Here is a 12,794-nt window from a genome sequence, read left to right as displayed (position 1 = left end):
TTATTAAAAGTGCTTTCTGTGGCTAAAATAACCAAGTTGTTAAATTATTATTTTAAAAAATTGTGGCATTAAGTGTCTGCATTTTGAAATTGGAGTTGGATTTAGTTTACGGTTAGTGGAAAAATTGATGACAAATATCACATACAGCTGAGTGGGATCAAACTCTTTGTGGCCCTAGGCTCAGAGTGCCCAGTTCTCATTTCTCCAGTGTTCAGACTCCCATCCCAGTAGGAGGGTGTTCTGTCATGTAGGCAGCTTAGCTACTGAAGACAAAGTCTGGCCTCCGTCCTCTTGCAGGTAAGGGTCCAGGCTATGTAGAGAGGGACTAGATGGAAGCCACCCCCATTCCAGCCTGCAGCTGAAGGGTTTTTTCTACCCCACTTCTTCCCTCCTTCCCACAAGGTCAAGGGCAGATGGGGTCATGGATTTAAGGTGTTGAAAATCATCCCCTCAAACTTAACCAGTCACCAGGTCCTGCCGATTCTACCTTCTTAACGTATCTTGGAATTCGCCCCCTTTCTCTTACCAGCCCCCACCATCCTTGCCTGCTGCAGCCTCCTAATTTATTCAGACGTCACTTCAGAAATGCTCCCCTCCAGGACATTCTCCAGGCAGCTGCCAAAGACATCTTTGTAAAACTGAAGTCAGACGAGGTTATTCCACACCTAGAACGTTCCAGGCCTCCCATGGCCCTCAGTATAAGGCTCAGACTCCTTCAAGCGGTTGATCACGCCCTTCCCCTCTGGCCTGGCCACTTCCCCTCGCTTTGTCCCTCTCCAGTGCCCCCTCTCTGCTTCAGCCACGCTCCAAGCCTATGTTCTTTGCATTATTTTTGGCCCTTTGAACAGCGTGTTTGGTCTGCCTCAGACTTTCCCCACTCCTCCTTCTCTCGGTCATCTCCAGCCCATCACTAAAGTCCGTAGCTTTTCCTTCCTCCAAGAAGCTATCCCTGGCTACAGATAGAGTCCTGTCTATCCCCACAACCCCTCTCCACTTTCCTAGAGTCAGGCCAGGGCTCTGCCTTTTGAAAGCTGATTGGGCGGCTGATAGACGTGGAAGCACAGACAGGTGGGAAGCGAATGAGTTTGAGAGCTCACCTGTCAGTGATTCTGGAGACTCTTCCTGAAAGTTCTAAACACAGCTGCTTAGATATTTAGGCAGCTGACTCTACTTTGGTTTCAATCGGTTGTCCAAACCACCCCCTTCATCATTGCAGATTGGCGAGCGTTTGACGAGATGTCCTTCCTGGGTAGACACTGCAGGTGGAAGGCAGGAAAGGGTGGCCGGCAATCACAGGCACTTAGTAATTGACATGTTGGAGCAAAACGCTTAGCCTGAGAGCCATGTGTGTCTTTGTGGCTGTGTTAGGAGTTGTGTTGGGGAGCGAGAGGGCTGAACTAGCCAGTGACCAGGTGGGAGCGTTGACAGGCTCATCTGCCCAGTGCCCTGGAGATGGCCCCGGGGAAGGACAGGGAACTAAGCAGAGTTCCTCTAACAGGGAACTAAGCAGAGTTCCTCTGGCTTCGGAGTCAGACAAACCTGGGTGCAGTTCTTGCTCTGCATTTATCCACATGTGACCTTGGGCAAATGATTTAACCTCACAGAGTCTCGGATTCCTCATTTGTAAAATGGGCATAAATAAACATGGCTTCTACCTTCCAGGGTTCTTATAAGAATGGTAGGAGAGGGTGCCTGGAAAGGCTTTGGTTCCTCAATCAGGCTCAATAAAATGGTATCTGATTTGGGACAAGACTCCCTACTACTCCCCGTTTTGGCCTTGTTCAGAATTTATTCTGGACTGTGGTCCCAGCTCCCAGGTTGCAATAGGTAGTGACAAGTGAGAAGGTGGCTCTCGGGAGACGTCCGTGATAACAGCCAGGCTGGAAGGCAGGCTCACTGTTAATCTTCTAATCCTGTTTCCTGTTCCACACACACCCGGTGACAGCTGGCTCAGAGAGAGAGAAGCAGGAGGGTGAAATTTCCTCTGATTTCAACAATGGAAAGGAGGGAGGGGGCGGGGTTACGGAGGGCTGAGCGTTGACTCGAGGGGCGGGGTTACGGAGGGCTGAGCGTGACTCGCCATAGCCCACAGAAGTAACTTTTGGATTAGCTTGGCAAATGTCTGGGCACTCACCCCACTATCTCTCTTCACCTAACTCTCCGTGTTTGGAAAAATGCAGATGATGTCTTAGTTATTTTCCAACATTCATTTATGGTTTCTAGTTACAGAAGCAACAACTGCTTATTATAAAAATGGGAGAGCCGTGGGAAAGCACAACGAAGAAATAAAATCATGATAAAAATCCCGCCTCTAGCAGACGGATTAAAATAAGTGCCAGGGTTATTTTGAATGGTGAATCTGTGGCTTAAAAAAAAAAAAAAAACAAACATCGAAACCTAAATATCCGTATTTTCCAAATGGCGGTACCCCTACCCTGGTGACAAATGAGATGATTTTAGAGGGCGCATAGATACATAGACACGTCAGACTGATTTCATAGACATTATTGCTTAGAATGAGACTAAATTCGAAGGAAGAAAGGGTGGCAAGGAGAACCGGAATTAGCTTAAGGTTGATCATTTAAAGAACTCTATGAACTAAATGGCAGTGCAGCTGGTATCAAGATTCAGCGAACACCGTCAAGGTGATGTGCAAATGACAGAAATTTGGGCGAATCACACCTGAATGCTCATTCTAGTAAGAAAGTGGTGGGAGCTTCCTCGCTGTGTGGAATGATCTGGGCTCTGAGTTTTCACAGGACGCTGGTTTCTTTTTCGCTCCATTCTTTAAGATGTGCGCAGACACGTTCTGAACTTTCTAGAGTTCAAAGACGCCCGGGCCGGGGGCGTGGGGATGGGGGAGATGGAGGGTGCAGAGACACCTTTATGGAGAACGTGGGCCCTGGGCCCTGGAGGAAGAAGGGGATTTGAATCTGTTGGGAAGAAGGGTTTTCCGGGTTCGAGCAGGGGGGGAAGAAGCGGGCAGGGCTCCAGAAACCTGGGGGTATAGAGTAGGGGTCAGGTTCGGAAGATCTCGTAGAAGCGTGGATTCTAGAGACAGAAGGGACCACGGGATCTAATAGACAGCATCTAATTCAGCCTTCCAAGCCCTTTTGCAGATGGGGAAACTGAAGCCTGGAGCATCGTTCATTCGTTCCGTTTTTGATCTGTTGATTTATTATTCAGCTGACACCCATTTATTAAGTGCCTACTGTATGCCGGGCACTGGGATGCAGAGATGAATTAACACACAGGGGAGCAAGGCCCACAGTTGGAGAAGCAGGCTCTGGAGGTGGGGTCTAGTCGACCACGCTGAGTGGGTCTAGTCGACCACGCTGAGTAGCTCCAGGCTCCCTGACTCCACAGAGCCTCTATCTCCTCATCCGTAAAATGGGGATAATTATGGAACCTATGTCCGGGGCTGTTGTATGGATGAAACGAGGTAATACGTGTATCCTGATTGCTGTGGCTACCTAGACAAATGACTCCCAAACTTTCCTTGGGCTGCCTGGAAAGGCCTGGGTTCCGAGCTATGCCATCAGCTCTACGCGTGACCCTAAATCCACGACAACCAAAGCCCCAGAGATCACCTTCCCTCAATGCATCCATGGCCCACTAGAGGAACGAGGAAGTGCAGGCAATCTCAGTCCTTCCACGAAATGCCATCAAAATACTCCAGATTTCATCCAGTTCCAATCTGCCAGCCCTCAGGGATGCTCCGTAAATGCTGATGGTGGAAAGATCAGGCATTGCTTGTTGTCACTGTATAAGAGGTGACGCAAGAAGTAACAGGGACACATTTTTGTTTTATTCATGATTTGTGGGTCAGGAACTTGGGAAGGTCCTTGCTTGCAGTTAGATGTTGGCCGGGGTGACAGATTTCTGAAGGCATGACAGGGCTGGACATCGGGGATGGTGCACTCCTGTGACCTGCGGTTGATGCTGGCTTTGGGCCGGGACCTCATCTGGGCTGTCCCCTGGAGCATTTGTATGCGGCCTCTCCAGCATGGTGGACTCTGGGGAGTCAGACTCCTTCCGTGCCTGGCTGGCTGCCTCTAACGGAACCAAGAAGCAATCCTGTGGCTTTTGCTCACATGTATTTGTCACTTCCGCTGCATCCTGCTGGTTGCACAGCCTGAGGGACATACTCAGGTGGGCCCAGATTCGAGGCAGAGGGGCAGGCATCCACCTCCTGGATAGAAGGAGAGCGTCGCAGTGCACCCACATGTTTTAACGCTGCCCCGGCAGGCACGGAGCCCTGGGCACGGTCTCCGGCCCAGACTGACGCTCGATCAGTCTTAGGTGTGAGTCAGGTTCCACGCCCTTGTGAAGCCGGAGGCCAGGTTGGTTTGCCTAGGGTCACACAGCTAATCAAGGTGCGGAGGTCTGGCTGTGACCTTGGTTTGTTCAGGGTGGAGCGAATTCCCCTTCCGCCCCACCAGGCTGCTATTTGTCCTCTTGTCATGACAGACGAACCCCAGAAAAGGAACAGACGGCAGCAAAGTGAGTCCCCCTGGCCCCTCTGGCATCACCTCTCTCTCACAGAGTGGCGTGTTGCTGGTCTTTACATCGTACACCATATATATGGAGCATCATCAGGGGCTAGCAGACTGTGGCCGTGTCACACCCGGGGAACTACGGTGGCTTAAGAGCTCCTCATGGAAAGACTGAGTTTGCCTCTACTCCTCAGTCTTTTTCATTGGGCTACTGAGGCCTTGGGAGGAAGTGGTCTCTGGAACTGGCGAACCCCGAGGCTCCATTTTGGCTGGTTTGGGTTTTGAGCCCAGCTCCAACCGGAGAGCAGATAGACAAACTTAGAGCCCAGGATGTTCTAGACTAAATAGATTCGTTTGTCAGTCCCAGTCCAGAAACATCTCTACCTTTAATGTTGGCCGCTGACCATTCTCACCCACCTCTCCAGTATCTATACTCAGCTCCTCCATCTTCTTCCTCTAGGGCTTCTTAATCAGGGTCTCAGACCCCAACTGAAAACCCGAGTAAAGCAAGGGGCTCTCTTAAAAACTCAATATATAAAATATCAAGGAATTTCATGGGATTCATGGGACCCCCAAAAGATGACAATCCTTCTATGGGAACCCACCTTCCTTTTCCAGCCCTTCCTTCCCAATCTTAAATTCGTGTTGAGCTTCTAACCTCAGATGGTCATTTTTCAAACGAAAGACTTACTTAGCGCCCTTGTATTCTCAGGCTTGTGGTTAAAGGTAATTGGAATGCCCAATTAAGGAGGAGTGATTTCCAAGAGAAGGTTCTGGAGAGGGCACCGACTACCCACTTCTTGCTGTCCTTTTGGCTGGCCAAGTGGAATCCCCCGGGAAGTGTCAATTTATGTACAACAAGAGGGGGCTTGTGTTTGGCAAGGAGCCAGCCGGCGTTGTAAAACTGAGGTTTGTCCCCAAGGTCCCTTGCTGGCTCTTGGCTGTCTGTGGAGGATTTGGATGCTCGGAATCGTCCCCTCTCCTTTTCCTGTTCATCTCCTACGCCGTCCTCACCTGTCTCCTCCCCGACCTCCTGCCTGCCCCAGTTCATCTGCTCTTCAGGGACAGCGTCCATGGGCGAATCACTCGCTCATCCACGTTTAAACAGCGTTTCTTAAACTTTCGGGCAGACATCACAGTTCCCTGGGGATACGGGGCTTGTGTAAAAAAAGCAGATCTCTGGGTCTCATCCTCAGAGGTTCCGAATTAGTGGCTCCAGGGAGGGGTCAGACGCTGTGCTTTAATAAGTTCTCTGAAGGAGGTGTCCCCTGGTCACACCTGGGTAATCCCTTGGCCCTACGGAATGAGCAAGGACATGCAGGTAATGCGTGACCTTCCTGTGCTGGGCTGTTTTATAAAAAAAAGAGCCCTTTTCTCTACTTAGTGCTCAGCTTTGGCTGAATATTAGAAGTACTGGAGTGCTCTCCAGTATTTTAGTGTGAAAACGTAAGACATGTAGAAAACAAGGAAAAATTGTACAGCGAGCACACTATACCCGCCACTGAGGTTCTACGATCAACATCTAGTCTATCGCATATCCATCCATCCATTTATCCATCCTTCCACCAGTCCACCCATCCACACACGCATCCACCATCCATCCACCCATCCGTCTGTCTGGCCGTCCGTCCATCTGTCTGTGTATCCATCCATCTTACATTTTTTTGATGCATGTCAAACTAAGTTGCAGATGTGAGTACATTCCACCCTTCTATACTTCAGCATGTATATCATTACCTAGAATCCAATTTTTGTTCACAATTCTGTTTCAGGTAAGATCAATATACAGTGAAATGCAGAAATCTCACACGTACACCATCTGCTTTTTGACAAAAAGCACATACCTGTGAAACCCAAGCCCCCGTCATGATCTAGAACATCCCCCCACCCCAGAAAGGCCCCTCGTGCCCCATCCCAGTGAATTCCTGCCTCTACCTCCCCACCAGAAGCAATCGGTGTTCTGATATTTTTTTACTGTACGCTAGTTTTGTCTTTTACAGAATTTAGCATAAACGGAATTGTACAGTATATGCTCTTTTGCATAAGGCTGCGTTCTCTTGGGGAGCTTTTAAAAGTCCTGATGTCCAGGCTCCAGTGCAGAAGAAGGAAGAAGGCTTCAGACTCTTGGCAAGGAGGGTGGCGCGCGGGGCTCAGGAGTCAGTATTTAAAAAAAAAATCCTCCAGGTGATTACAGTATGCAGCCAATTCTGAAACCCCCTCCCCTAGACAGATTCTCCATCTCTACTCAGCCCCACCCTATGCCCTGTTTCTTAACTGCTCGATTCCAGTAGTTAATGTTCCTGCGTTAGAAATTTGTTTTTCTAGAGAACATTCTTTTGTAGGTGTTCTTTTCTTATTTTCCTGCGGGGGAGACTCTGACCGTGAAATCAGTACACAGAACACTCAGCATTTCCTGCAGGAGTGTTCACCTTGGAGCGACTTTGCCAAGGTTACTATTCGAACCAGAGGTCACCAAGGCCCTTGACTGACTTCTGCATGAACAAGGGGGCCCCACGTAATCCCCCTCAGAACAGAGAAGGCCTCAACACAGTCCCTTTGGGTGGAGGAAGTAGTTTGAGAAAGGTCAGTGAGACCCGGCTCCTCTTACCTTCTGGCGTCCAGAAGAACCGAGGCCCAGTCTCGGACCCCTTCTCTTCACCTTCTCATCCTCCCTCCAAAACCGTTAAAAATATTTTTTTAAAAGCCTGCTAAAAGTAAAACATGGTTCAGTTTGTTAAAATTGTTAGTTTTACGGAACTGAACTAAATTATCGAGCTGTTTGATTCGGTACTAGGTGTCTGGTGAAGTGGCCATCAGCCCGTCAGTTCAGTTTGCATAGAACTTTTAAATCTGTAGCTTTACATCCAGCTTTTATTCCAGAGTTCACATCTATGGCATGTGATGTGGGTCTTGGTAATCGATCCATTCTGCAAATGGAGACCACTGAGGCAAAGGGAGATGTCGTGAGTCACCCGCCCAGCTGCTCCAGGACTTTTCCCATGATTCCAGAGCCACCTCTAAAGTGTCACCCAAAACTTTTTTTTTTTTTTTTAATCACAGACCCCTTCTGAGTAGCTAATGCAAGTATGAATAGCTCCCTGGAAAAATATAGAAGCTCTAAATAATCAGATATTGGGTGGTGGGGGGTTATAGACCATCTGGAGCCCTCGCAAGGTAAGAACTTCTGCTCCAAAATAGAATAATCTATGACTTATAAGCAGGTGTTTGTCAAGCAGTGTGTCCCAAATACACGCGAAGCCTTTCTATGCACTGTATCATTTTACAACCCTCAGAGGCGATGCATCTTATTATTCCCATTTTATAGACAGAAGACTGAGGCTCAAAGAAAGGAAGAACCTGGCCAGCACCACATGGCCAAGTTCGGGTCACAGCCACACAGCTTGACTTCAGAGCCCCAACTTGAAACGACCACCCCGATATTAAACCATCTAGAGATTTAACAAGGGGGGCCCAAGGTCTCAAACCAAAGCTGTCGTAAGTGGGGGATGCTCAAGACCAGAGGAGGAGGTATCTTTGAGTTTCTCGGTGCTCCAATTAGACAGCCTTGGTTGAACCAACTGTGGGAAATTTGGGTAACTTCTTGCATCTCCCCGTTCTCACCAGTGAGATGGAATGGCCGGCATTTACCGTCTCCTTCTCCAGCTTGCTGGTGCGGCCTGAACCGAGTGAGAAAACCATGGTGGATAAAAAGGAGAGAGCACTTATTAATTGCACTGAGCTCAAACCCCGCCTGGGGTGAACCGTCCCAGTTCTTCACGTGTCCACACAAGTTACATCAGAATGACTTCCCCAAGCATATTAGAAAGTTAATAAACAGCGAAAGCTCTGCGAGATTACGGGGCCCCTTTGTAAAGTTTAATCTAGCAGATTGAAGCGCCAGCAAGGGGAGGACTCTGCTCCCCGAGAACAGCGATGTTACAGACCGTAGCCTTGCCGCAGTGCACCGCTTTGGGTGTATGAGAAAGGCTGCCAGAAACTGAGTGAGCATCAGCAGGGCAAAACAACAACAAACCCCCCCACCCGCCCTCGGCACACCAGCAGCCCGGCCACCTGCTCCCGTGAAAAGGCCAATTCAGTCAGCTGCAGTGGAAAAAGGTTCTCAGAAGCGTTCGTTAGCTGGCGGCACACTGTGGGTGCAGTTTGGCCGCGGATTTCAATATTCCCTTGTAACGTTTTACAACCCAGACCCCGGCGACAATGGCGTCATTCATCGCGCTCGCTCACGTGGAACAGAGTGTGAGAGGGGGCCGAGCCCGGGAGGAGCTGGTCTGTGGGCTCCGACACCCAGGGTGAGCTGAGGTGCTCAGGACCCTCGGCCAGTGTCTCGTGAGCCCAGACTAAGCAGAGTGTGTCCACAGGATGTGGTACAGCTGCTGATACAGCAGAGAGCAGTGGGATTTGGCAGTTGGTAAACTTAAGATTCCTCAAACAGTAGGATTTGGCGGATTGGTAGAACTCTATGTTGATTGGTGTAGCCAATAGACACTTCTGTTATCACCAGGGTGCTTTTTAATCGTGGGGTGATCGTGTTGCCCAAGCAGTGAGTGGGAGGGCAATGAGTCCCTGTTATCGAGTATAAATCAGCAAGAGCTTTGAAGTAGCACTGACCCAGGGTAAAGCTCAACTTGACCTCTTTCTGACTGTGTGATCTGGGGCAAGTTGCTTGGGGCGACATCTCTGAACCTCAGTTTCTTTACCTCTACAGTAAATCTAATTATACCAATGACATGAAGTTTTTGCTAGGATCAAATGAGGGAAAGCATAAAAGTCAACCAGTACAGTGGCTGGGACATTAGGAGACAGAACAATGTGGAAGATGAGAATGAGGATGGTGATGATGGTGATGGTGATGGTAACGATGCTGGTGATGATGATAATGGCGATGGTGATAATAGTGATGATGGTGATGATGATGGTGAGGATGGTGATGGTGATGAAGATGCTGATGAAACACCAGCTCTCTGTTGCTTCTCTTCCTGGAACACACAAGAGGATTTCAACTTTCTCATGCTCTCAAGCTGTAGAGGAAAATCATTAATCTCTGGATCACAAGGACTCTAGAGACTTTTGCTGTATTACTACTAACTGTGTTCCTCTGATTGGTCCAGTGATGAGCCAGTGAAAATGACCCGGATGTCATTTGACTGTAGCCTTGTCTTCCCCTTTGCCTCTATCATCTCATACTGATTGAGAAGTCGCTTCTCCCTTCCAGGACCCTATTTTGGTACCTGTCAGATGGGCTTGCGGACGATGTATTTCAGGCACCAAGAGAGATGTGCATGATTGACGACAGGGATGATGCTTCTAGCTCCTAGGGGAGAAACAAGCCGTGAGGGACAAGTGGTTATTGGGATGAAATGGCTCTCCCATTTCTGTGAGTGTCCACAATCAAAGGCAAGATTGCCCTTTCCAGAGAGTCATTTTGCAATTTGGCAAAGCTGAAACAGAGAATTCCACGGAGCCCATTGATAATTTCTCTTGTAAACTCTCTCAACCAACATTTTTGAGAGTAATTTTCTTTAATTAAAGAAAAAAAGCCATCCCCATTAAGAATATAAAACTAAAAGAGATTCCCTTGTAACGTACTTCGACTAAGTGCTTCAACTAAGCAGACCTAAATAGAATTGCCAGTGAGACTTGACAACTTTCATGTTTTATTATTATTATAATTCTTCTTCATTTTCCATGACGTAGCTTGAGCCGCAAAGAGAGCACTATAAAGCTAATTTCATTCCTTTTAGCCTCCTGGCCCCAGGGGGAGATTCTGAGTGGTGTGGCTGCTCAGGATGGCTCCAGCTTTGATTTCGAGATGGCACACGCCACGGGAAAGTTCGGCTAGGAGGCCCCTGGGTGTCCTGAGGGTGTCTGGAATCTCATGGAAATTTAGCAGACACTTTGTGTCCCCTGCCTGGCTGCTCTGATGTGTTTTCACATGACAAAGGCAGGGTGGAGGTCATTACACCCCTGAGGGGTGGGAGAAGTGGGAGAGGAGCCATGAACCTCAAACCCCTGCTCCCCTGAAAGCATATTGTGTTTTAAATATTGACAAGTAATTAGGAGACTGTCTAGAAGTGATTAGAGGACTGTTGGGTTAAATTTCTGATTGCGTCTCATTCTAGCTCTGTGATTATGGGCAAGTTGCTTAATCTCCTTGGGTCTCAGTTTTCTAATCTATAAAATGGGGACAGGAACAGTACTTCCTTCGCAGAGAGGATGAAATGGGCTAATTCAACATCTTTTAAAATATGTTAGGTGTAGTGCTGTATGTATGTGAGATGATTTCAGGTGTACTCTTTGATTTCAATAGGTAACTATTGCTTTTAGCTGCATTAGAGGAACTGTATTTAGTGTCACAAGCCCATAATTTCACAAATATTATTGCTCAGAGCAAGGCTAAACTTATTTGGGTAAACACTTAATTTAAAATGTGCACTAAGTTAGAGAAGAGTTGGTCTGGTCTATGGAAAAAAATCACAACTAAGTTTGAGATTTACCGATACATATTTCTTCTGGAACAGAGATTATCAATATGTTTATTGCCATGGCCCTCGCTGGCAGTCTTGTGAAGCCTGTGGGTCATTTCTCAGAATAATATCATTAAATGCAAAAAATCAAATGCATAGATCATAAAGAAAACCAATTATATTACCAGTGATGATGACAGTGACGGTTGTCATTTGTTTGAGCACTGTGTACCAAGTCCTGTTCCATTTTTCAAACGGATTCATTCATTTCTTCTCTGCACATTCCTTTGAACTGGGGATTTTGATTATCCCTCATTTACAGATGGGAAAACCAAGGAGAAGTTAAATATTATGTCAGTGGTGACAAGTACAGCAGCTCAGGAGGAGATTCTAAGGCACGAGCAGCAAACTATTCAGATCAGGGCGACCTAGGAGCACTCCTGTCTATCCTAGATGTTCAGCTACCCTTCCTTACCGGTGTTGGACAAAGATGTCAGCCCTCTGTTCAAGATGGAGACCCAGAAGTGAAGTCCGAATGACTGCTCAGCTCTTCCAGTCTTTGGATTAGGGAGTTCAAAGACATAGACTGGGTTGAAATATTGCAAAATACCCCATGTGTTTATTGATATCGAGAGGGGTTCTTAACTGAGGGTGCTTAGTTACCTTTCTGCATACAATAGAACCTACTTGCCTAATGTATAAGGCATGAAAAGTTAGTGCCCAAATTTATATATCCAAAGCCTATGATGCCCTTGAGTAAAATTGGATTGCTTTGCTCATCAAAGACCCCCTTCGTTTCTTATTCTGTGAACTTTCCTGGTGGATTTTTTTTTTTTTTTTTGGACCCATTGCTCAGCCATTGCAGGGATCTATACCAGGGCACCATTCAATGTTGTTTTTCCCCTCTTCTCTCTTTCAGTAAAGAATATCCCGTGGTTCCCAGGAGCACGGTGAGACAAAAAGTGGCCTCCAACCACAGTCCTTTCAGCGGAGAGCCCCGAGCTCTCTCCACCTCGTCTAACTTGGGGTCCCAGTACCAGTGTGAGAATGGTGTGTCCGGACCCTCCCAGGACCTTCTGCCCCCGCCTAACCCGTACCCACTGCCCCAGGAGCACGGCCAAATTTACCATTGCACCAAGAGGAAAGGTGAGTTTGACACCCTCTGCCCGACTTGCCTTTCTCTACTTCTTTCCTTTCTTTGGAAAAAAAAAAAAAAAGTACTCGTAACTACATTCATTTGTTTAAAAATGTAAACAATACAAAAATATATAGAGATGACGAGAAATTCAAACCATACCAGTAAAACTAAAGGCTCCCTTGACATGTTTACCCCATCCCCCCATTCTAGCCTCTTCCTCAAGGAAGGCTTATTTGAAATGTTCAGACCTATTTTATTCATTTGCACACGTGCACATGCACAAATAAAAATAGGTTATCTTAAACTTTTAACAGTCGATATCATACGGTATGTATTTTGCAACTTGCATTTTTTTTTTTAAACTTCAGAATATGTTGTAGATTCTTTTCATGGACTAGAGCTGCCTCATTTTTTTTTTTTTAACTGATAAAGAGAAAGTATTGCTTCAAAAGGGTGAAACGGAGTTTATGTTGTCACCCTCCCTAGCAGACAGGGAGGTCGCTTCGTGTTCCTGGTTGTCTCCTAGGCCAAACCGCAGGAAACGTCCTTCTCATTAGACATCCCTCTTTAGTTCATGGGCCAGGATTTCTCCCAGGTGGATTCTGAGCCCTTCTTTCCTTTCCAGATCAAAATCAGCAACAGCACAAAAAAGGAAGGAAGGAAGAAAAGGAAGGA

At 47.3% G+C, this 12,794-nt stretch overlaps 1 protein-coding gene across 1 annotated transcript in view; it reads left to right on the top strand.

The window, feature by feature from the left end:
- TBX5 (T-box 5) overlaps positions 1-12,794 on the top strand; it is a 44,773-nt gene that overhangs the window by 22,053 nt on the left and 9,926 nt on the right. The window contains exon 8 of the mRNA XM_006908582.1: positions 11,901-12,127. Coding sequence (XP_006908644.1) covers positions 11,901-12,127 — 227 coding nt within the window. The remainder of the gene's footprint in view (positions 1-11,900; positions 12,128-12,794) is intronic.

The sequence above is a fragment of the Pteropus alecto genome, unplaced genomic scaffold (assembly GCF_000325575.1).
Source record: "Pteropus alecto unplaced genomic scaffold, ASM32557v1 scaffold113, whole genome shotgun sequence".
Classification (NCBI taxonomy): domain Eukaryota; kingdom Metazoa; phylum Chordata; class Mammalia; order Chiroptera; family Pteropodidae; genus Pteropus; species Pteropus alecto.
The sequence above is the reverse complement of the archived record's forward strand: the minus strand, read 5'-3'. Positions and strand labels throughout refer to the sequence as shown.